A 26198-nucleotide genomic window follows, 5' to 3' on the forward strand; every position below is an offset into this window, starting at 1 on the left:
CAGCCATCTAGGGAAACCTGCCAAACCCAGACATTTCTGAAAACTAGACACCCCAGGGAATCCAGGGAGGTGTGAATGGCATGGATCCCCCAATGTTTTCTTACCTGGAATCCTCAACAAACCTCAAATTTAGCTTAAAAAAAAAAAAATCTAATTTTTCCGACATTTCTGTGTGGGATCACCGCACCAGGAAAAATTTACTACCACCCAACGTTCCCCTCAGTCTCCCGGGAAAAATTATACCTCTCTTGTGTAGGTGGGCCAAGTGCCTGTAACAGGGAAGAGCCAAAAACATGTTGAAATTGAGGGGGAACCAAAGCGGGTCCAAAGGGGCAGTATGAAAAAATATTTTTAGGCTGACAAGTGCAGCAGAATTTTCACCGGTACAGATGAGACAATGCTGGGTGCTAGGAATTTTATGGATTCCTGCAGATTCCATCACAAAAATGTGGGGAAAAATCTGTAATTTCCAGCAAAGTTGGAGGTTTGCAGGGCATTGTGGGTAAGAAAATGGTGCAGGGTGCATGTGAAGCACACCACCCTGGAATCACCCAGATGTTTAGTTTTCAGAAGTGTCTAGGTCTTGAGGATTTTTCTACATGGCAGCGTCCCAATGTCGAAAAAGTACAGCCCTCACCATTCCAAGTGGGACAATTTTGAGAGTTAGCCAAGCTCTCATGGCCCAAATGTAGAACATAACCCAAAATAATCAAATGTCCTCTTGCTTGCTATGGGATAAGATGTTTTAGTGTGCGGGGGAGAGCTGAAAGACTGTTACCCCCTTCAGTTGGGGAGGGGGCAATACTAGGCCCATACTGGTTGGTAGCCACCATCCCACAATTATTTTTTTTCTTTTCCTGGCACCTAGTAGACTTTCTGTCCCCCCCCCTCCGCCCCTGGGTGTGGATCGGGGTTAATTGTCCAATTTGCCCATGCTGGGCAGAACAACTATGGTCCCATTTATTTGGGGTAGGTGTATGGCCATACCCCCACCCTCTTATTTAAAAAAAATAAATCTTCCCTGGTCTCTGGTGGGCTTTCTTCCCCCCTGGGGGGCAGATGGGCCACCCAAAAATAGGCCGATCTGCCCACAAGGGGGGCAGATATGGCCAACAGTAATGTGGCCATAATGGGGAGCTGCTCTCCCAAACAAAACATACACACACACCAATCTCTGGTGTCAAGTGGTTTCTTCCCCCCTTGAGGGCAGATTGGCCAAACAAAAATAGGCCGTTTGGCCCCCAAGGGGGACAGAAATGGCCTCAAATTAATTTGCCCCCCAGGGAGCGACCCTTGCATAAGGGGTCGCTCCCCACATATAAAAAAAACAAAAATAAACATTTAAAAAAATTATCCCTTTAGAAAAAATGGCTTGAAAATAATTTGGCCCCCTTGCCCAAGGGGCAGCCCCACTCATGACAATTACCCCCCCAAAAAAATTCCCTGGTTTCTAGTGGGCATTTCTGCTGCCCGATCGCATCGCGATCAAGCAGCAGAAATGCTGAGAGAGACATGAAAGGAGAGGAAGCAACTCCCCTTCCATCCCTGCAGTGGGGGCGCTGAGCTGGTACCAGGAGGTAACCTTTACGTCCTTGGCTGCGAAGGGGTTAAGCTCACTCACACGGAAGAGGGAGACAACATCTACTAGAAAGAAAGCAACTGTAAAGGGTACAACTGAAGTGCTATGAAAAGAGGGACCAAAAGCCTTGTGAGAACAATGTTGAGATTCCTCACGGAGGCAGGTGGTACTCAGGATGGAATGACGCCTTTGGGTCCTTTTATGAAGGCTTTAATGAATGGAACCCTGAAAACTGAAGTGTGTTCTCTATTCTGAAGATAAGCAGCAACTGCAGCTAGATGAGTCTGATGGATGTATATGCAGGACCTGACTTACGCAAATGAGGCACATAACAGATAATGTCTTGGGGTACTGTCTTGAGAGGGCTGATGTGTTTTGCAAGGCAGCAGTGGACAAACCCCTTCCATTTGGGTGCACAGTAGGCCCACATTGTAGGTCTGCAAACCTTCTTTATGATGGTCATGCACCCCGCAGGAAGGCTGCAGTAATCAAACTACTGGACCTCAGGAACCACATCACAAGATTAAGCTGTCTGGGGTAAGGATGCCCGACTGTGCCCTGGTTTTGTGTGTGAAGGTCTGGCCAGATGGGCAGCTTCTAGTGGGCACTAAAGATAGCTCGAGAAGGGGAGTGAACCATGGCTGTCTAGCTAAATTGGAAGCCACTAGGATGAGAGTGAGTGATGTTTGCCGAAGCTTCCAAACATGGAATGGAAGAAGTTGGGTGGGCGGAAAAGCTTAGGCAAACACCCCTGACCAGTTTATTTACAGTGCATTGCCCAGGGGTGTGGGTACCTGAAGGCCAAGCTTAGACATTTGGCACTCAGCGGTGACAAACAGGTCTACATCAGGAAACCCCCAACGGCAGACGTATGGGAGTAGGGTCTGCAGGTGTTCCCCTTTTGGACATGTTGCTGCATCCTGCTGATCAGGTCTGCAATGTTGTTGTCCACTCCAAGTAAGTACTCCATCAGAAGATGGACATGCTGATGGGAGTGCCCACTGCCAAAAGCACTGTGCCAATGCTGATAACTGTGGAGTGTGTTCTTTCTTTATGAAGGTAGTACGTGGCAGTAACACTGGCTGTATTGTTAAGGTCTACCTTGTGGAAAATGTGGCAGACTGTGGCCTCAAGTACTAATTAAACGGGCAGCAGCTCATGGCAGATGTCTTTCTCATCAAAACCTTGAGATTCTAGGGGTCTCCGGTTTCAGAGTCCGAGTGGGAACTAGCCTATTGATTGAAATGCAGAGACTAGTCAACCACAGGACCTGGTTTTGGTTCTTGCTTGACATCCCGGTTCCTGAAGAGATCGAGGCTGCTGTTTCCCTGCTGCTGCATCCCGGGTCATTGAGCGAGGCATCTCTGGAAAAACACTTTTTTGTTTTTGTTTTTACAGCGAGGCAGGAAAAGCAGGAGTCCTAGTAATGGCCCGAGGACAGACAGACAGGTGGATACACCTGGTGAAGTTTGTCCAGAGCTCAACACTGTGGACAGTTCCAAAATAGAGTGCTTTCCCCTATAGATTGGACATTCTTGTTGCAGAAGATGATGGAGATGGCCCCATAGAGGGTAAGGCCCTGAATGGGGTGTCGAAGAGATCCCTGCTGTTTAGACAGTGTAGCAATATGACTCAGAAAAGGAAATATGCGTGACAATTGCTTTACCAATGGGTCTAGATAACCCGAACAGGCAAGAAGACGATCACCGCAAGGAGTCAACCCGGAGCTCAGAGGAGACAGACGAACCCAATGGCACAGAAAAAAACAATCTAACAATGGAGCTGATACCCATGTGCATTACCAGTAGTAGGTGGAGACACTTTACATGATGACTCAAAGATTTCTTCCAAGAAAAACAAGTTGCACAAGTTCGATCCCAACATTAGATGACACAGCCTGAGTACGTACAACTACACATGCCTCAAACCAGTTTTTCCTTTTCATAGAGTTGGGAATAGTCATTCCAGTTCCAACTATCATTTGGTTCTGGATTTGAAATATATGCTGCTAGTGACAATGTCCCACCCCAGTCCAAATGGGGCTTCATAGGCTGTGTTTGAGGTCAAGGTAGGCTCAACTTCAGTTGAGGTCACAGTGGATTTCCTTCAGAGGCTGAAAGGACAGTTGGCTCTTCCGCTAGAGCAAATGCAATTTAACCCGCAAGGATTTTGATGAAGGTTGAGAAGTGGGGTCAGGTGTCGGCTCCAGAGCCGGGGCATGGGCTGCAGTGGGGTGGGGTCAAAATGTGCTGTTGGGGATTAATACAACAGAGATAGTCCAACTGGAGACCGCCTTAGATCCTTGAGGCACATACGTGCAACAGATGGAGTCGGGTAAGGTGCCAAATATATGAAACATGACCTCCTTGAAGGCTCCTACATGTTGCAGTGTTGCCAAAGTATCCAAGAACTTGGATTGCAATGTGATAAGTTGAGGGATCGGCTTCACAGTGGGGGACCCGGACCTAGATCAGCAGGAGTCCTGACTTCCGCACAACCTTTTTTGCAGAGAATGACGGAAAGAAGGAGAGTCACATTCAGACTTATGTTTCTGCTTGGACTTCGACTTACCTTACATTCTGGAGTGTGAAGAAGACCTCTCTTAACAGCAGCCTCGGGAGTGAGGACATGTTTTAGTGTTTCTCACGCTGTTCAGAGACACACAGCTCAAATCATTGCCTCAGATGGCCTTCAGGTTCATTCTGGTGCAGTCGTCACATAACTTCGTCATGAGAGAAACCTAGAAACCGGAGACATACCTGGTGGAGGTCTGACACCAACATCTGCTAATGTCAGTTCTGGGAAGGTTTGACACCTGCAGGTTTAGAGGAAGACATGTACATTGCACAATGTATACAATTTGCAAAAACGAGTTTTGTTAGAGAGAAAATAAGGGAGCAACAGTGGCTCGGCATCAGAAGGTGCATAAAAAAAGGAAATAACATCAGCGCACTGAGGTGGCTATATGTGGCTCCACACTCATTTTCGGGGCAGGACAGAGCTTAAGGGGAGCTGCATGATGCCACCTAATGGTTTTCTAAGGAAATGCTGAGAAAAATCTGTGAATCCAGTTTGGCTCCTGCCAGTAGTTTCAAGGTAAGGAATCCACAGTTAGAAGTGTTCATCAAAAATATTCTTGCATATGTGAGAGTGCCACCAGCCCTTCAATGCTATTTCTACAAAGTTTTTATGTCCAATGTGGTGGGTGGCCCACTCCTACTTGGGCCTTAAGTACCTAAAATTCTCACTGGATCATTCTAAAACGGTAGTTCTAGTAAAATTGCTAACCACTCTGTAAGCTGTAAGACTGTATGCTGTAATACCTCATGCTCAATAAAAAGAAAAATCTATTTGCCAATTTGTCTTATACAGTATTCTTCATCAATAAATAAACTAGAACCATTTAGTAAAAGAAAACACAGGAGCTGAGGTCAGTGGTGCATTCTGTCAAAAGACGGGAATGTTAATGCGGTGAACAGAGGCTCCATCTTTGAGAAGGAGAACAGGAGAGACAGCAAACAAAGCAGAGATTTAGTATGAACCTGCCTGGAAGAGTAGAGTGAAGAAGCAAGATGAAAAGGAAGGCAAGTGAGCTAGAGCTCTTCGGTCTCTGCCGCCTCAGAGAGCTTGGCTACCACTCGGGTCAAGGCCCTGTTCTCCGTCAGCAGCTGTTCGTTCATCTGCCGCAGTGCCTGAATCTGTTTCAACTGATGAAGGTTCTGCGGAGGGTGAGGCATGGAAAGGAAGGACGGATAGACAGAGGGATGAGAGGTGACAGGTAGAAAACAGAGAAATACCAAGAAAAGGAAAGTGAGAGGGAGACGCAAAAGTGAATTAGTATTTAGGCAAAGTCATAACAAGAACATCATTTAGTAGAAAGTGCAGGAAGAAAAAGATGAGGACCATGATTAGAACTGCACTGCCTACAAATTAAAAATCCATTACCTTTTACACCCTACTTAAACAATAGGGAGGCTGCACAGAGGACATTAAGGTACACCAAATTCCACACCTAGCAAAAAAAGCAAATTTTATATGCAATATATAGTGACTAACCAAGAGTTTGATTCAAGGAGAAGGCTGGGATCCTGGGAACTAGAGTTCTAGCTCAGTGTTGTGACTTAGTGTTTATCATCTTCATATAATGTGCAAGAGTGGCTTAGGAGGTGAGACCTGTTTGGTTATGATGACTGTTTGAGTTATACATGAGACAACTGTTTATAAATAATGTATCTCAAAGTAAACATACTGCTAAGAACACCTCCTGCAAGTACTTTGCACTTAGATGTTTCAAGGTTAAGGACATTGTTTTTGTTGCTTATCTGTATTTTTTGATGACTAAAGAAGAGAGCTAGTGCATTAGAATTGATCAGTGAACCAAGCAGGTTACATTCACCTTTACATTTTATATATTGGGAAACAAGTCCATCAGTGTGAAAGAAGAGTGATGTAAAACAGGAGGTAAGCTACATTCTGAAGAGCCTGTTATTCAACCCAAAAAAAACATTTGGAACACAAAGTAATCAGCATTTCCAAATTATACCAACAGTCTATTCTAACCACAAATGTTAGCAGAGGGTTCTGATTTTGAATCAGGTGCACTCTGAAAGTTTGCTAAATAATGACATGAAACTCCATCACTCAATCAGAATAAGCAAAGTATGGGATGGTGACTGTGTAATAGTTTTTAAAATGGAGATTACACAATGAGACAAATTGGAGGAGTGCTACAGGGTATTTTAGAGAAATGTTACAGGGTGGCAAACATACTGCCTTTCTTTAGAGCTGGAAATGCCCACTGTGGGAGGCTCCATGAACATTATTAGACAGCGCATAGGTCTAGCCATCTTTAGTCATAGTTTTCCTTCATTGATTGATGCAAAAACTACCCAATTTGTGGCTAGCTCAGTGGGTGAATGTGAGAATAAGCAAAAGGTTGGAGTGCATGAATGGATGAAAAAGTGAACGACAGTGCATGGCTAGATGAGTTCTTGCATCAATAGTTGAATGAATAAATGGATGGATGGATGGCTAGATGAACTAGTAGTAAATGATTGATGAGCGTGAACGGATGGACGTAGACAGGTTACAACAATCATACAAGCAGAGGTATCAGAGAGCAGTAAACCTTGTGATATCCCCAGGTGTGCATCTTCTAAAACAGAACTCTTTAAATGGTGGGAGAGGCTTCCACTAGAGTGGGGCATAGATTATTATCGAAGGGTGCCAGGCTCAGGCTAAAAGTAACATTTAATATATACTTGGGGAACGAAGACAATAATAATTGAGAAAAAACCTGTGCTTGCAGTGAAAACAGAGTGGTCTAGAGCCACTATGTATAGGACCATCAGCAACTTTGTCTGTCAAATCCCGGCCAGAAGTAGGGGGTCAAAGGAGTGAGGTTTCAAAGAACTGTCAAAGCATTCTTACCTATTTCTGATAAAAGCTAAATATATGGGCATTAGTAGGGACACCAGGTTGTCAATAAAGTTCTGGCAATAGTATTTAATTGAGGTTTTAAAAGGGATAACTGAACTTAAGTGGACTGTTTAAATTGCTGACTATACCTGTTATTTTTCAAGTGCCCCCATTTCTAGTAAAACACCTTCAGGCAGCTCTGGCATCTTAGCCACTGTGCATTACAGTTTCACATTTAGCAATGTTATGAAGGACTCTCAAATTCCAGCACGCAAAGTGCTTTGGGCTTAAATGCCATTACTGGCTGGAGGTGTAATATGACAGAGCCAGCTGAGTCTGATAATGCGAGAAAATAAAAAAAGAAAGGTTAACTATCAATTATACAAAATTTCTTGGATACCTTTGTATATTTTGCCTACCTTGGTTACAATGTTTTCAAATTTGCATGTAGGACTTATTGTAAGAAAAATAACAGAGCATTGCATTAAATATTTTCCAAATACTTCCCTCTGACCTGTGATCTTATTTAAAATGTTTAACTTACTTACTATGTTTACTTCACATGCATGTATTGTGTAAAACTGAAAAGTACTAATGCTGATTAGTTATTTTATTTGCATATGTTAGAGGCCCAATTTTGTTTAGCTTGCTTGCATTATTTAACATGTATAGATTTAATGTGAAAAATACTTTACATTCTGCGGTCCGTACAATTATTTTATTTTTTTAACACAAGTGGGAACAGTATCAAAATGTTGTAAGACTAAAACTAAACAGAAAATGTGCTATTATGCCAGGCCAAGTGGGAAGCCATCACAGAACTCTAAATAGGGACCCACAAAGTAACAATTTATTAATCTACCTGCACATCTGCAAGCATGAAAAGGACCCTATTTTCGCTGACCAAATGGTTTACTTAAGCAAGGGAATAAAAGCAAAAAGCTATTAATTGTTTCAGAAAAAAAATAACACAATTTTGACAAACTAAGACAGTTACCACCAATGAGCTCTTGAATGTATTTAGCTGTATGGGTGGTTGAAATTCTCACACGTGGTGTGAGGCAACACAGCTCTTCATAAATATCAATACACACATGTAGTGTTGGAAGTGTTTTGTGTGCACGAGCAAAGCCTGCATCGCTGTATTCCATGATATGTGTAAAATAGGTTTGTAGTTCTGCAGTCCATGCTAAATCTATCGTTGTGTATATTACATCCGGTTAAGGACATTTGGAATGTTTTTACATGTGATGACGATTACTCTCCTGAGTATTTGACAGGGCCTTTGCAGTGCTCTTAACTATGATGTCCCTGTGCTGTGAGTGTGGAGGAATTTCACAGTCTTACAGTCGGACTATGCAAGAAAAGACTCATTAGGTTGCAAGCCAATATTATATACAACGGTGCAAAGTAAACAGACAAAGTAAAAACAAAAAAAACCTGTGTAACTGATGAGTTACTTCAAAGAATAAGTTACTTACTTCTGGTAACAACTTATCTGGTAGAGACTATATCTAGCTGCAGATGCCTTATCTTTGAATTCCAGTCAGACTGAATCTGGAAGAATTTTCCTCAATAGTACCCCTGCGTGCCAGTGGGTGGTGTCGATCAGCTCTTCCGCTTTACCGGAAATTACTTTGTAGTTCATATATAGGTGCCACCCAGGTTTGCCGACATCAGTTTCTTTTCAGTACTTTCCACACCAGAAGCACGGAGCCATGAAGAACAATGACCACTGGTGTGTCAAAATTAGTGCCCTGAAAGTGAAGTCTCTGCCCCTAGAAATGCATTCGCAGAGCAAGGAGGATGGGTGGGTCGGTAAGCAATCTGCAGCTAGATACAGCCTCTAGCAGATAAGTCATTAACGAGAGTAAGTAACTTGTTCATCTGGTAGAGACTTCCAGCTGCAGGTTCCTTATTTTTGTATAGACCCCCAAGAAATCCCATTCCCAGAGGTGGGTCTGCAAACCAATTTTAAACAAGAAAGTCCTGCAGGACCAAACAGGCATAGTGACAGTCGCTATGGGCCTGACTCTCCAGGCAGCAGTGTTTGGTAAACATGTGCCAAGAAGTCCAGGTCGCCGCCTGACAGGTGTCCATGACCGCAACTACGCTTGCTAATGCAGTGGTCGCTGCTTTAGCTCTGATGGAATGAACTTGCAAGCCCTCAAGAGGTTGCTTTTTGAACAGTGCATACTAGATCCTAATGCTGAGTATGACCCATCTCGAGATGGTCTGCTTCTGCATGGCCTGACTATTCTTCGCACCCACTTACCCCACAAGGAGGTAATCATCCACATGGGACTCTTTTGTTTGACCAAGGTGAACGCCAATGCTCTTTTTGGGTCCAGGCAGTGGAGCCTCTCCTCTTTCTTAGAAGGATGTGAGGTGTGCAAAAAAAAAAAAAAAAGCGGACAAGGTGATAGACTGGCCTACATGAAAAGGTTTAACCACTTTTGGCAGAAAAAATGCCCTAGTGCGAAGCACCACTTTGTAAGTATAGAGAGGTAGGGCAGCTTAGATGATGAGCTCTACAGCTCATTCACTGAGCGGCCAGATTTAATTGCCACAAGGAATGCTGTTTTCATTGTGAGAATGCTGAGCGGACAGTTGTGAAAAAGCTTGAAGGGGGCGCACATAATTAAGATCCCACTGGAGCATAATGAACGGGGATGGAGGAAAGAGATGAGTGAGACCTTTGAAGAATCTCTGTAGGAAGGTCGATCAGGCAACCACAAAAAAAAAAGAAATAGAAGATAAATAGCCTTAAAAGTGCCCAAAGCAGGAGCCCCGCTGGGCAAGGGAAAGAATGAACAGTAGAACCTCAGAAAGAGAGGTAGAAGGGGTGGGTCAACAGACTTGTCTGTGCACCATGCCGCAAATTTCTTACGACAGGTGTATACCGTTTTGGTAGAGGGATGCCTGGCTGCCAAGCTGATTTTATAGTCTTCCGGAGAAAGGTCAAAAGCTGTCAACTGCCACTGCTCAACATCCACGCAAGGAGGCAGAGAGTGGACAGGTTCAAATGAAGATTCCTCCTCACAGACGATCTTCCGCAAGGGGTAACCTGATCGAAGAATCGATGAACATGCTGAATAGTTTGGGATACCAGACTCTCTATGCCCAGTCCGGAGCCACAAAGATTACTAAGGCTCGGACCTCTCACCAGTCGATTTCTTCTATGTAGGGCTGGTATTTTGAAGGGCCCAGTGACCCCTCCCATTCTTCCCTGAGGCCTAGCCCAGCAGAATAGTGCTCAGGATCCAAATGAGGAGGCAAAAGGTTCTGTCTGCATCGGGCGATGCTCATCCGGCTCCGTGTCTGAGTCGGGGATAATAATGGGGATGGCGCCGGGAGTGCCTGCATCAGGACCAGTGCCAGACCTTCGCAACTGATCCTGGGACCTGCCTCTTGACTGAGACCTCGACCTGCACAGAGTTACGTGCTGGGCCACCATTAGATTTAGGGACTGCTCCCTCAAAGCCTTTGGATGCATGGCCCGGCACCCTGAATATGACTCTGAGTCATGGTTGCACGCCAAACAACACAAGTACACGAGGTGCAGATCCGTCACAGACATCACCTGATGACAGGGCCCAGACCGCTTGAAACCTGTCTTCCTAGACATCCCTCGACACACCAGGAGTGATCTAAAAAAGAATTTGACAAAAAGTTGAAAAAGAACAGTCATAAAGTGACTGAGCAGCTGAGGGGTAGCTCTCGTCAGAGCAGCACTGGCTGGCGCTGAAAGAAATGAATTATAGGAACTGCAAAATAATTTCCGGTGTGGACTACAATTACAGGCACGGAACATATCCACAGCACCTACCAGGACTCAGGGATACTGCTCATGATGCCAGGTTAAGGAATCTGTCGCTGGGAGTCTATCAGATATAATTATTTAACAAGTAATAAATGTGCTAAGGGGTGGACATTTTACATGCTGTTGCGCACCTTCATGTTATTTCATTTTCTGTTCAGATACATGGCTAGGTCTTGAAATAAACCTTCTTGTGAATACAATAAATCAGCCCTTGTGTCGACCAGCTGAAACTATGTGAGCTCAGACCCTGCTCTGAAAGCATCAATGAAAAGGAAACTGAATTGTCTCACACATCGGCCAGAGAACCATGTTCAGGGCACTAAGCAATCAATACAAAAAAAGGGTGCTTTGCTCCAAGACGGTGTCAGTCACGTTTGTTTTAGGAGTGTTTGTGCAGGAGAAGTATATTATAAATGTTCATGTTGTAACATATAACCCATTGTGACTGCACATCTTTGTCACACTCCTTTGCTTCAATGGACTGTCCTGAATACTGTATGCGGATGCAAAAGGAATCATACTTTCCATATACATGAGCTGCTTGAGCATTTTTGTACTTAAATTTATATTTTCTCAATGATCATGCTCCCAGTCTATTCACTATGTAAGGAGCTTGGGGTCATTGTGCTGAAAGAGAGAAGGCGCAAACTTGTAAGCCTCGAGAACAGAGGACAGCACTCACCAGTGAAACTATTCTGTGTCGTACTTACTGTGCATGCGCAAAATTTTAGAAATGGATCACTTGTTTCTAGACGTGGGTAACCTTGGCAGACTTCACTGACACATGCACAGAAGTCCACACAAGGCAAGTCAAGCCCTTTGCTACAGGAAAGCAGTGACTTCGCCTGTGAGTAAACAACCTGAGGAGAACATTATTTATCAGTGCAAGGACCAGAGGTGTCTTATTCACAGCTATTCCAAGTAAGGAACATTGTAATATGCAAATATACTGGACCTAAGAGTGAAAGAAAGATCAAACCGAGAGGTCGAGAGAAGATAGAGCACTGAGATATGCACTTGGTTTCACCTTCAACAGATTTCTTAACTTCTAGGGCCACATCTCCTCCATGACTTGGAATGCCAGGTTCCAGTGAAGGCTGCTTAAGGGAATCAAGAACCTCACCCCAGCACAAGACCCTAAATCTGTTGTACAGTCACTCAGGCTCTCCAGACAATCCTACGGAATTGCACTTGATTCCAGCATTTCCAAAGTACACATAATTTAAACACATCTTCCCCAGATACGCTCCCTTCGTTGGCTTCCCAGAGAGGTGGGAGCTAAATTTTTAACTTTGTGCCCACTCACAAAGCTCTTCACTTCTCTCTACCCTCCTACGTCTCTGAGAAACTGAAAATCTCAGGCATTGACTGAGATTCAAGAAACACTCAATTGCTCCAACTCAAACCCCCCACCTTCACCACGAGTAATACATGACCGAATCGTTCCCCAGACGCACCACAAGATTCAGGAACTTCCTCCCGCCAAGACTCTGCCTGACCACGTCATGTGACCTTCAAAAAAAGACATCAAAGATCTTCTCTCTTTTGGCCTAAAACCACTCCTACCTCCTCACACTCACTCCAATCGCGTACCAACCCCAACCTGCATGATCGATTGATGATCCTCACATGATATCACACCACCTGCTTTCCATTGCTACATGTTGCTATGAATGTGTGTGAAGTGCTCTACCTCCTTGGAAGAGTCCAAACCGGCGATCACTCTTCCTCTAATACACATGTTTATTTCTATTTGTTACTGATATGTTATTGCTTTATTGTGAAGCGCTCTGACGCCTCCAGGCTATGTGAGTGTGATATGAACTGCAAAAATAAATTAATTAATAAAAAATAAAGAGAAGCACAAACCACAGTAAGCTCTCACCACAATCGGTTTACTGCAAATTTGCAGTGTCTGCAAACATTATTAGGCAATAGAATGGTAAAAATAGAACTACTGGATGCAACAAGAGATTGAGCACAAATAGGATTTTTTTTTTACCTAGCAGCCTTTAAAATAGTTTCTGGCATATAAAATTTACATCTGACACTGATAATGTATTAACTGCTTTTCGAAAATAAATGCATTGCACTAATGAAAAATCAAACTCTGGATAACAGAGCAACTGTAGGCCTTATACTTCAGTGTGTGACAGTTGTTGCCAATGCGCTGTATCATGTGGACAAACACGTATTTTCATATGTCTGTAAAATAATTTTGAATGTATTTTCACAGTCAAGACAACAACCTTCCCAGAAATATTAAAATGTTGTTTCAGAAGAATTGTACTTGTTCAAGGTTTTGTGAGAAGGTAGCCTCTTTCTAGCCTTGTTACCCCCACTTTTGGCCTGTTTGTGAGTGTATGTCAGGGTGTTTGTCACTGTTTTCACTGTCTCACTGGGATCCTGATAGCCAGGCCTCAGTGCTCATAGTGAAAACACCATGTTTTCAGTATGGTTGTTATGTGTCACTGGGATCCTGCTAGTCAGGACCCCAGTGCTCATAGGTTTGTGGCCTATATGTATGTGTCACTAGGACCCTGTCACACAGGGCCCCAGTGCTCATAGGTGTGCATGTATATGTTCCCTGTGTGGTGCCTAACTGTCTCACTGAGGCTCTGCTAACCAGAACCTCAGTGGTTATGCTCTCTCATTACTTTCAAATTGTCACTAACAGGCTAGTGACCAATTTTACCAATTTACATTGGCTTACTGGAACACCCTTATAATTCCCTAGTATATGGTACTGAGGTACCCAGGGTATTGGGGTTCCAGGAGATCCCTATGGGCTGCAGCATTTCTTTTGCCACCCATAGGGAGCTCTGACAATTCTTACACAGGCCTGCCACTGCAGCCTGAGTGAAATAACGTCCACGTTATTTCACAGCCATTTTACACTGCACTTAAGTAACTTATAAGTCACCTATATGTCTAACCTTTACCTGGTAAAGGTTAGGTGCAAAGTACTTAGTGTGAGGGCACCCTGGCACTAGCCAAGGTGCCCCCACATTGTTCAGAGCCAATTCACTGAACTTTGTGAGTGCGGGGACACCATTACACGCGTGCACTACATATAGGCCACTACCTATATGTAGCTTCACCATGGTAACTCCGAATATGGCCATGTAACATGTCTATGATCATGGAATTGCCCCCTCTATGCCATCCTGGCATTGTTGGTAAAATTCCATGATCCCAGTGGTCTGTAGCACAGACCCTGGTACTGCCAGACTGCCCTTCCTGGGGTTTCACTGCAGCTGCTGCTGCTGCCAACCCCTCAGACAGGCAGCTGCCCTCCTGGGGTCCAGCCAGGCCTGGCCCAGGATGGCAGAACAAAGAACTTCCTCTGAGAGAGGGTGTGACACCCTCTCCCTTTGGAAAATGGTGTGAAGGCAGGGGAGGAGTAGCCTCCCCCAGCCTCTGGAAATGCTTTGTTGGGCACAGATGTGCCCAATTCTGCATAAGCCAGTCTACACCGGTTCAGGGACCCCTTAGCCCCTGCTCTGGCGCGAAACTGGACAAAGGAAAGGGGAGTGACCACTCCCCTGACCTGCACCTCCCCTGGGAGGTGTCCAGAGCTCCTCCAGTGTGCTCCAGACCTCTGCCATCTTGGAAACAGAGGTGCTGCTGGCACACTGGACTGCTCTGAGTGGCCAGTGCCACCAGGTGACGTCAGAGACTCCTGCTGATAGGCTCCTTCAGGTGTTAGTAGCCTTTCCTCTCTCCTAGGTAGCCAAACCCTCTTTTCTGGCTATTTAGGGTCTCTGTCTCTGGGGAAACTTTAGATAACGAATGCATGAGCTCAGCCGAGTTCCTCTGCATCTCCCTCTTCACCTTCTGATAAGGAATCGACCGCTGACCGCGCTGGAAGCCTGCAAACCTGCAACATAGTAGCAAAGACGACTACTGCAACTCTGTAACGCTGATCCTGCCGCCTTCTCGACTGTTTTCCTGCTTGTGCATGCTGTGGGGGTAGTCTGCCTCCTCTCTGCACCAGAAGCTCCGAAGAAATCTCCCGTGGGTCGACGGAATCTTCCCCCTGCAACCGCAGGCACCAAAAAGCTGCATTACCGGTCCCTTGGGTCTCCTCTCAGCACGACGAGCGAGGTCCCTCGAATCCAGCGACGCTGTCCAAGTGACCCCCACAGTCCAGTGACTCTTCAGCCCAAGTTTGGTGGAGGTAAGTCCTTGCCTCACCTCGCTGGGCTGCATTGCTGGGAACCGCGACTTTGCAAGCTACTCCGGCCCCTGTGCACTTCCGGCGGAAATCCTGTGTGCACAGCCAAGCCTGGGTCCACGGCACTCTAACCTGCATTGCACGACTTTCTAAGTTGGTCTCCGGCGACGTGGGACTCCTTTGTGCAACTTCGGCGAGCACCGTTTCACGCATCCTCGTAGTGCCTGTTTCTGGCACTTCTCCGGGTGCTACCTGCTTCAGTGAGGGCTCTTTGTCTTGCTCGACGTCCCCTCTCTCTGCAGGTCCAATTTGCGACCTCCTGGTCCCTCCTGGGCCCCAGCTGCGTCCAAAAACGCCAAACGCACGATTTGCGTGTAGCAAGGCTTGTTGGCGTCCATCCGGCGGGAAAACACTTCTGCACGACTCTCCAAGGCGTGGGGGATCCATCCTCCAAAGGGGAAGGCTCTAGCCCTTGTCGTTCCTGCAGTATTCACAGTTCTTCAGCCTAGTAAGAGCTTCTTTGCACCAACCGCTGGCATTTCTTGGGCATCTGCCCATCTCCGAGCTGCTTGTGACTTTTGGACTTGGTCCCCTTGTTCCACAGGTACCCTCAGTCAGGAATCCATCGTTGTTGCATTGCTGATTTGTGTTTTCCTTGCATTCTCCCTCTAACACGACTGTTTTGTCCTTAGGGGAACTTTAGTGCACTTTGCACTCACTTTTCAGGGTCTTGGGGAGGGTTATTTTTCTAACTCTCACTATTTTCTAATAGTCCCAGCGACCCTCTACAAGGTCACATAGGTTTGGGGTCCATTCGTGGTTCGCATTCCACTTCTGGAGTATATGGTTTGTGTTGCCCCTATTCCTATGTTTCCCCATTGCATCCTATTGTAACTATACATTGTTTGCACTGTTTTCTAAGACTATACTGCATATTTTTGCTATTGTGTATATATATCTTGTGTATATTTCCTATCCTCTCACTGAGGGTACACTCTAAGATACTTTGGCATATTGTCATAAAAATAAAGTACCTTTATTTTTAGTATAACTGTGTATTGTGTTTTCTTATGATATTGTGCATATGACACTAAGTGGTACTGTAGTAGCTTCACACGTCTCCTAGTTCAGCCTAAGCTGCTCTGCTAAGCTACCATTATCTATCAGCCTAAGCTGCTAGACACCCTATACACTAATAAGGGATAACTGGGCCTGGTGCAAGGTGCAAGTACCCCTTGGTACTCACTACAAGCCAGTCCAGCCTCCTACAGGTTTCACTTAGCTCTATTAGCAGGATCACACAAAATGCAGCAATATTTGTTCTAGTACAAGTGGGGTCTTTGAAAATCTACATGTTGTATAATTATAAGACTTTCAAATATATTTTTCTTGCAACTGTTTTACTCTATTTAATGTTGATTGGTTTATTCTGTGGGAACCATGGATAACTATACTGAATACATGAAATATTTTGTTCAGAACACTATAAAATATACACTCTTTTTGGAGCCCTTTCTAACTGATTTCATTAAGCAAATTCATGCCTGACTGATCTCCCATTATAAACTCTGCATTTTGCTGACCTGAACTTCATTGAGTTCTTTGATTCTGTATTGTAACTGAGCTTTGCACTCTGATTTATTGATTTTGACTATATTACTTGATTTCTGTATGACTTACAATCTGAAAATAAAACTTTATGTTTAATCCTTCCCTGTCATTCTTGTAGGACCAATGGATTATATTAGTCTAAACAAAAATTGTGATATAGAGCGCTTTACAGAGAAATAGGTCCAGCAGGAGCACCAAAATCCGAAACAGGATTAACACCGCTCTCGATCCATCAGTCGCGAAAGAGGACAAGCAGGATCACAACCCCAGCGTTAGAGAGGTGTGCATGTGAGATATTCCTTTCAGAAAACTGGGTGGAAAGATCTTAAAGATGTCTCTAAACCAGACCTAAATAAAATGGCTGTTTTACAAGTAGTCATGAAGAAAATAGTAACCAAAAACGGTAATCAAGGTGAGCTCTGTCAGATGGGAGCGGTAAGAAAGAAATTATTGGATAATTAAAGGGAACTTGAATGACTTACCAAATTGGCAGGTGGAATACATAAGGTTCTGTTCTTTTTATAGGGTTAGGTTTTAAGGGTCTGTAGTTCGCTGTAACAAAATGGCAGGATAATTGAAAAGTATCTGCAATTTACAGTAAACTACAGAAGCCCTACCTACTATACCAGAGGTACACATCAGGTCTAACAAGGGGCCTGAGGAGGGTTCCTGTCTCTCGAATGTTTCCCTGATCAATAAAGAGGCACTCCCACTGCTATTTGGGAAAGTAAAATCTGAATCGCCCCTAGCCCTGCATCCACCACATATTCTCTTACAAGGGGAACAAGAAATGTTCCCTCTTTTCCTGGATCTTCTTAATTTGTCAGTCTCTACAGGAATTGTTCCCCGAGACTGGAACCATGCTGTGATCAAGCCGTTGTTAAAAAATAAATAAATAGAATTAAAAATAAATAAATAATAATAATCTTAAACACACCTGCCAAGGGTATTATCGACCCATATCCCTTGCTTCCGGTTATAGGGACACTTCTAGAAAAACATTGCAATCAGCACGTCTCACTATTTCTAGAAGAAAATCCCCTCCTTGATTCCACTCAGACTGGCTACTGTCCACAACACGGCATTGAATCCACACTACTTGCAGTAACGGAGGAGACTAAATTGTTACTTGGACAAGGGCGAGTCTACGGCCATTCTCCTTCTCTTCCTTGACCAGAGTGCAGCGTTCGACACAGTGGATCATGAGACGCCTGCACTCAGGTTGAGGAAATAGGAATAAGAAATGGTGTACTAAAATGGCTTTAAAAAAAAAAAAAAAAAAAAAAGAAAAAAAAAAAAGAAGAAAGGTGCTTTCAGATTTGGGACCCACCTGCTATTCGGAGGTCGTCCCACTGAAATGTGAGGTCCTGCCGGGATCTGCCCCGAGGTCCACACTTTTCAATATCTATGTGCAACCACTCATGGCCATTGTTATGGAATTTGGTCCCCTAAACTATGGAATTTTATGCCAATGGAACTAAGATCTGAACCTAATGGGATTACATTTAGAAAAATGCTCAAAATTTGGCTTTACCATCATTAGTCTGAGGTTATAGTTCCAGGTGATTAAGGATGTACACTTGACTCACCTAGCGCTGGGAAGCTCCCGAGTAGATATGCGCTTTATGAATGCGGATAAGATAAAGGGGAGAGTGGACAGTGAAGTGAAGACGGGAGAAGCTTCTGCAGGGTGAATATAGGAGCTGTAGGTGGAAATGACATGAGATGCGAACTGGCATCAATGACTGGGCATTAGGATGGAGCTATACAATGATAACATACTGACTTGAAGAGTGGGTAAAGTGGGGGTGAAGTATAACTACAGTGGCAAATAACAGTAATTATCACATAGCAGCCAGTAGCTAAGAAATTAATCCATCACATGAACCAGAGAAAGGTCCTTTTGGTTGAAGGGCCCACTTAAATGGAATTATTGGTCCTTGTCCAGAAGCTTCTCTAGAAGGTTCCTGCAAGCCTTGGTATATAGCCATCATTTTAGACATGATATCAACTTAAAGCTCATGGAGAAGTATACTCTCAAGAGATGGCACAGAAAAAGAATGCGTCAAACACTGCAAACTAGAAAGCTTAAGGTGCCTTCAAGCTGAACAGATGTGGCCTAGTTTTGACATGGAGCTTAACATATGTGTTCAGTAAATGCTTTCAAATTCTGGAATTGAGGGATACGGAGATTATGGGAATTGGTCCAGAATCACTTCATTTTGGTCTGACGCAAGATTAAGCATTAGAAATGTGGTCTGCTAGTTCGAAAGTCAGCAAATTAAAGTAAATAGCACTCCTGTTCAATACAAATTACAAAGGAAGGATTTACCACTATGCCCTTGGTTTATCTAATGGCAGACACAAGGCCCCCTACAACAATTCAAAGATAAAGCTACATTTCATGGAACTTTTTAGGCACTTTAGCTATGTTTAATGTTTTGATTTGGACAATCCTTTGGGAACAGCTGCATTATATTACACCCTATCATTCATAAAATGTCCTCCACTTCAGGTTGTGTCTAAATATTGCGTTACTGAAAGTGAGGGAAATCCATACAAGAACCTTCAACTATATGACAACAGCTTAGCCCACCAATCACAGATGTGGCTATTACTTGTAACTGTACCAGGTGCAATTTCAGACAGCCCTCGAGTGATGAGCATTCAAATGGGAAATAGGCAGTTCAGCTCACTTCTGTATAGCACACAACCCAGTCAGTTAAAGATGCATTCTACCACTAACAACTGCCAGAGGGTAGTTTGTGACTTAGGACCACTACAAATCACCATGGCCAGATGAGAGGCAGACTACAAAAAAGTGATAAATGGAATTCTTGAATTAATCTCAGCAAATGGTAATTACTTGTACTGCATACCAGTCTACTGTCATTGTGCACAACATTCCATCTCAGTTTTGTTCCAGCTATATGCAAATTAGTCTTGACCTTGCTCCAGTAAGAATAGACTAGACCAGGTCTTCCCTGAAACGGGACCAAGCAACCCAAGACCGTTTTCCCCCTTATTGGGCTCTTTAGTCAGGTGTAGTTTGGTTCCAGTGGCACAGTACACGCATGAGACCCACAACTGGGCAAACCTGTCATACTAAAGGCATTACGCTGAAATATATGAAAAAGTGATGGATGGAATGCTTGAATAAATCTCAGCCAGTGGTAATTACTCTGGGCAGCACCACAGTCCATCATCATTTTGCATGCCATGCCACCTTAGTTTAGACCTAACCATATGCAAATCAGCCTTGACCATTCTCCAACAGAAACAGTCCAGCATGAGCTGACAGGCCTGGGCCTACTTTAACGGGAACACAAGCAACCCATCGCCCTGTTGTTACAAGTGACACCCTAAGTGTGAATTGTATGCCCAGACATAGGTTCCATGTTCTCTGTGCCATAGGACCCAAGCTACACCCTACTGACGAGCCCCAAGTAGAGAAAAAAAAACACGGTATGGAGTTTGTGTTCCCTTTTAGAGTATGCCTCATCTGGCAGTTCAAGACGGACGGGTCCAATGAGAAGCAGGGTCATTTGAAACCACCATCCTAGAGATGTTTGTGGGAAGAGGAGTACGACTGTCCCTGATCACCTTGATCGTATCGATATGAGAAAAATTCAAGTGTAAAAATAGATTCTGTATACATAAACCAGTATTTGAGTAGTCTACAAAGAAGACCTTGAGTAGATATCTATTTTATTTGATGACGCTTCATATTATTCCAAGCTATTTTGTATTTTCAGGGATCTAATGCAGTGTGTCTTCAAACTTTTTAATGCTGCAGCCCTCCCAGTGAGAAAAAATGAATAATCGGGCCACCCACTCCCAATTTTTCAACATTATCCTATTAAACTGGCAATGTTTAAATATGTTTAGACGTAATTAAATACTGCAGATAAGTTCTGTAACTGTTTTAAAAATGCAATCAAATATATGATGCCAAACATACTATTCAGGCCAGTCAGGCCTTACGAACGTGTAAAAGTATCCCCAGTGTGATTATTAGAAGTGGGGCTTTTAAAAAGTATTTTGAGTCTCGTCCCTTTTGAAAAATACTCCTAGCTTGGATATAAATGACAAAACATGTTAGTGATGGCCCATTACAGAGCGGTTTACTGCTACTGAATTTTTTTCAGCTTTAAGCACAGTCCTGTTTTCAGCATAAAGCTCCTCTTGGCCAGAGGCTGCCTGTGCCCATTCCCCTGGAATCATTTGATGGCCCTCCTCGTGGGGCCCGCCCCTCCAGTTTTAATACCATACTAGTTTATAGAGTATTGTGTACAAAAGAAGCTTGGATGATACCATTGGTGATGTCATTTGAGAAGTCATCAGCGATGTTAAATGTCATAGAACATATCATGAGTGATGTAATATGTGAGGTTGTAGGTAGTGCATATCGCGGACGCATATATATAGTTAACTTTGCTAACCATAAGTCATGAATTTCTGTGGTTTTTGAGTTCAACCTTTGGCTTTCAGTGAATTTCTAAGATTTATTTTTAAACAAAAAAAAAAAAATATATATATATTTTTTTTTAAATCAAGCAAAATTATAGCGTTACTTTAACTTTTAGCGCATACTCCACATTACAGAAAACACACATGTTTTGCCTTGGCCAAGCGCAAGAAGTTTGAATGCTTTGTCCTTGCCATAAGTGGAGCTTCAGCTAGGGCACTTGCGACATTTATATTTGTAAGGGCTTCCATTTGAGGATTAATTTGAAATGTGCATCATGACCAGAATGGAACATCGTCTGTGTATTTAGCCAAGAAGAGTTCTGCACAAAAATGTTTACCCAACTGGAGTACTTTCCACTGGTTAATTGGTATGTGCTATCTTGTTGGGTGAACGTCTACTGCATATTCTACACTACACCTGCGTAAAGGACCAAGAGGTAACGTCTCCAGCGACCTTGTCTTCATGTAATTTTGGCAATGTGATTGTTCCTCAAGCGTCTTCATACAGAATCCAGTGACCAAATTCTTTTATATAAGGTGGGAGCCCTGGTGCTTTTTCCAAGACTTACTCCACAAATCTACATGCATACACAAAGAGACCAGCAATCGCTATATGTTCTATTGTCTCAAATTGCTGTGCCTAGTGGCAAATCTATAGAGAGAGAATGGATTTATTTTCCATGTAGTAGGTCCAGTGGGGAAATTGTTAATTGGGACACTTCGTTCTATTACTACTGATTCGGGAGCGAGAAGTACATTCTCCTCTGGTGATAGGATTTTAAGGTGTTCAGACACTGAAGTAGTGAAGAGTCTGTTGCATATTGAACACTGGATTATCAGTGCACAAACCTCTCTGGCTGCTGTGCATACAATGGACCTCCGTTTTACATAGTCACTCTCTGTGAAGATAAATTACTGGTGTTCTTTCAATTGTCTGACTTATCTTTTGGATGCTGCATATCTGATTAAATTATATGTATATGAACTTCAGAACAGTTTTGTAATGAATTTGTTTTTATATTTACGAAGAGGGTGCATGGTTTACTGGCTTAGCATGGGTGAATAGTTTCTCATTTGCAATGACCCAGAACAGTGTTCTGTGGAGTCACTCACAGAAAAGAACATGAATATCTAAAACAGACTCCATAATAGTAAGCAACACAAAAAAGGACAATGCTTAGAATGCAGCCATGCTGTAGATGGAGAAAGGCAGTCCAAAATGTGGGGCTATGGTTTGTCAGTCCTAATTTCAAACTCTTCAATTGCTGTTTCCTTCTCATCCACCACTACACAGATACACATACCATGGTCTTCCTCAATTGATAGTGATGGGGGACAGCAGTATTCCTTCAACACTTTTCAAACCATCATCAAAACCACACCTATTACATCTCATTTCATATTTATTAAATGAAAGACAAATTTAGGAACAAATAATGTACACAACTGATTTCAGAGGACAGCAGTATTCAAACGGTATGTGTAATAGACAACCTAATGCCTGAACTCATTACCCATATTTACTTCACATCCAACACCAACACCCTTCTCAACAACTTTAACATTTTTTTGTAAAACTACGTCAACATCCAAGCCCCCATTTAAAACATGTAATTGCAAACCAAACCCTTCAGCACCCTTCTACTCTAAAGACCTTGCTGACAAATGATCCGGCCACAGACAGGAAAGAAAATGGAAAGAACTCCAGATAGCCTTATGATACGGAAGTCACGCAGAGAGTGCATAAGATCAGCTACAGTGGAGTACTATACGACCACCATCAACAAAGCCACCAACAGCAGCAGAACTCTCTTCAAGGCACAAACTTTATCAACCAGTTGCAATACCCACCTATTCCTCACTCAACAGAAAAGTGTAATGCTATTAACCTCCTCTCTTCAGTGAAAAAACACAGAATATCCAACAGCACATCAACATCACCAAATGTCTTATGCTCATCCCTTCCAGAAGAATCCTGCAATGGTAAGCCATTAAAGCTCCATCTCTTACAGATTTCTCTGACATTCTTAACTCCACCAAACCCACTTTTTATGAAGATTATATTATACTATTGTCCTTCATCAAAGCTCTCTCTGGTGATACTAACTTACCACATCAATGCCTACTTCACTCAAAGCATCTTACTACAGGCTCTCAAGATAGACCAGGTCCTCTCAGTATTTAATAAAGACAATTACCAAACCCTGATGAACTTGTCAACTACTGGTCCATCACTGACCTAGAATTCATGGACAAGATCATGGAAAAAAGCAGCCTGTTCAACTTGATAACCATCTTCTGCACAACCACCAGTCTAGCCTCAAATCACACTGCAGCACCGAGATAGCTACCTTACACACATGGCCCTGCTAACCACAGATGAAGATGTTCCCTTTCTCCTGATATTACTGTACCTTCTCTGCTGCCTTCGGCCCAGTCCACTGTCAAACCCTCATACACACCCTAAAGACTCGAATGGGATTCACCAGCAAAGTACTTCACTGTTTCTGCTTCTACATTTGGAGCAAACACCTGTTTACATGGGCATCTCTATGTCCCAAAACATCACTTGTGGAGTTCCCAAGGGTTTCATGCTGTCTCCTGTCATCTTCAACATCTACATGGAGCCATTTGGTGCTCTACTTACTGACAGGTAACATCAGCAAGGGTCACCAATATGCCAATGATAAACAACTGTACTTGAAAGTCTTCTCTGCTTCAGACATCCAATGCCTTAACCACTGCCTCCACATCTGTCAGACCTGGATGTCCAACACCTACCTTAAGCCCAATCCAACAAGGACAGAATTCCTGCTGTTTGACAAAACAAATACGAAACAGTACAAACCTGGCTCAATCACATGAACATTAATGGCTTCAAACTCAAACTTTCACCGAATGACATGTCACTTGGATTCAACCTGGTATCAACCTCACCCTCAAGGATAAAGATCACCTGGCATCAGCTGTTCTCATACAGAACTGTGAATGGCAAAGTGAATCTAGTAGCAAAAGTGTTGAGGAAAAATCCTGCAACTGCTTACAAAGTGGTCAATGTCGGAAGTCTGATGCAAAGGTTTGAAAGAACTTGAGCACAATCTTTTAAACTTTGCCACTACACCCTTGTTTTAGGGCTGGCTTGCTGGGTTACTGCAAAAGGAGTGAAACACTAATTCAGATCTTCAAACCAGGTGAATGAACTTTTAGGACTAATGCTTCCAGACTATTTTGCTAGCTTTGACACCAGCACCTGACTCAATTCAGCTTCACAGATTACGTTTCCTCTCACGTCGTCAAACTCAATCAATCTGCTCCACTTAGAAAATTGAAGGTAATTCACACTGGCTGCAACTTAATTTGGGTTGACTTGACAGCTTGGTTACAGATTTGTCCCTTCCATTGGCTCAATATCATAGGCATTGCTGCAGCTTAGAACTTGGCCTAATGGTTTTGATGACTAATTTGATTACGAACCTGATGCACCATCTTCGTGCACCCTTCACTGGCAGCATTTTGACATTTCACTGTATCGCTTGTAGCTTACAGTTAACAATTCAAACATTGGAATGACAAGGATTTGAGGGGACTCTTGCCTTCCCTCTCCCCAAAACCCTCCAAGAACCTTTCCTTTGGTTAAAGGACACTTGAGCAGCTGCATCCTGGAGTTTCACTGCAGCATAGGTTGCAAATTAGCAACTTGTGATCCACTGATTGAATGCAGACTGTTTTTTTTAAAAGTTTTGTTTGTTGTGCTATCCATAACTTGGATTGGACAATTACATTTTATGTGTTTTGGCAGTACTGTAGTGCAAATCAGAACATAAGGCAGACACCTCAGCCCTTGAGCACTGCCTTGCTGCTGAAGCTATATTACCAAAAGTGACCCTTGGGCACATTGTGGAAAAATAGTTTGCAGGACATGACTCTGGGACTGGTTTGAAAGGACAGCTTCTAACAGCAGTCTTGTGCGGTAAATGAAGATTCAACAAATGTTCTGCACACGCAGAATTATTTCCTGCAGCTGGTTTAGTTAGAATCTGGTTATACTTTAGCTGATACAAATACAATAGTGGACAAAGGGAAAACAGCTATTAACAAAAGTCATGTTACTTTTTAGCTGCTAAAATATTCAACCTATTTTAGTTGTAAATGGCTAGTCAGCTGCGTTCTGCCCACTCAATCTCATGAACTCCTGTAGGATGAATAAACACTTTACAGAACTGAAATAAATAAAGCGTAACCCTAAAATTAAACTGCATGGCTTTCACAAAGACAGACTTTCATAGTTCATTTCTCACACCCTCAATCATCCTGACTATAGAATCTCCTTCAGCTCAATGAACATCTTTCATGGGCAGGTATAAACTAAGTATCCAATGCAAAAGATAGGCGCTTCTTACAAATTATGTTTGAATCTCGATTTAACTACTAAGACTGCATATGTAACATGCCCAAAAGTTGGATCAACCCTGTTTAACTACTGTTGATGCGGTAGAGGGATGTCAACTGTATAGCTGAACACATTAAGATGAACAAGAGGAATTAGGGAAAACACAGTCATTGTATACTTGTTCTAGCAATGAAAGCTTTTAACCTAAAAAGACAAGGCTGTTCCCTACAGTTACAACACTGAGTGACTGCGAACAGGTTCAACTGATTTGCCTGTAACAATTGTAAGCATGAGATTTCTACCTCCTGGATCCAGTTTGAATATAAGGTCTAATAAAATAAAGAACTAGGATGCACACTGTTTTAGACCTAGACTAACAATGTACTTCTGAAGACTGCGGATAATAAATAATACTGCTTTTTATATACTGAGTGATAAACAGATATGCAAATAGCAGTCCCAGTTGTTCCACTCTAAATAAAACATCTAACATCACCATATAAGACGACAAATACACTGGATGGCCTTTTAGCTCCTCTTAAAACCAATAGATATGTCAATGAGAGCATCTGGAGATCAGTTCATAAACTCCAGTCCTAGGCTTTTTTTCTGGAGGTGCATTAGGTCTTCACCTTCACCACAGCAATCATAATACACTAAATGCAGTTCAAACATAGTAGCTGTGTGTGGTTTTCTTACCACAGAATTAAATATGTTAGTTGTAAAATGA

At 43.1% G+C, this 26198-nt stretch overlaps 1 protein-coding gene across 4 annotated transcripts in view; it reads right to left on the minus strand.

Moving 5' to 3' along the window:
* Positions 1 to 26198, minus strand: part of PPP1R12B (protein phosphatase 1 regulatory subunit 12B) — a 786992-nt gene that overhangs the window by 17648 nt on the left and 743146 nt on the right. For 2 of the 4 annotated variants that reach the window (XM_069238923.1, XM_069238925.1), the window contains one exon: positions 5126 to 5298. The exons of the other annotated variants lie outside the window; for them this stretch is intronic. In XM_069238923.1, the coding sequence (XP_069095024.1) occupies positions 5173 to 5298 (126 nt within the window). In that variant the 3' untranslated portion in view covers positions 5126 to 5172. The remainder of the gene's footprint in view (positions 1 to 5125; positions 5299 to 26198) is intronic. 4 annotated transcript variants of the gene reach the window in all.

The sequence above is a fragment of the Pleurodeles waltl genome, chromosome 6 (genome assembly GCF_031143425.1).
Source record: "Pleurodeles waltl isolate 20211129_DDA chromosome 6, aPleWal1.hap1.20221129, whole genome shotgun sequence".
Taxonomy (NCBI): domain Eukaryota; kingdom Metazoa; phylum Chordata; class Amphibia; order Caudata; family Salamandridae; genus Pleurodeles; species Pleurodeles waltl.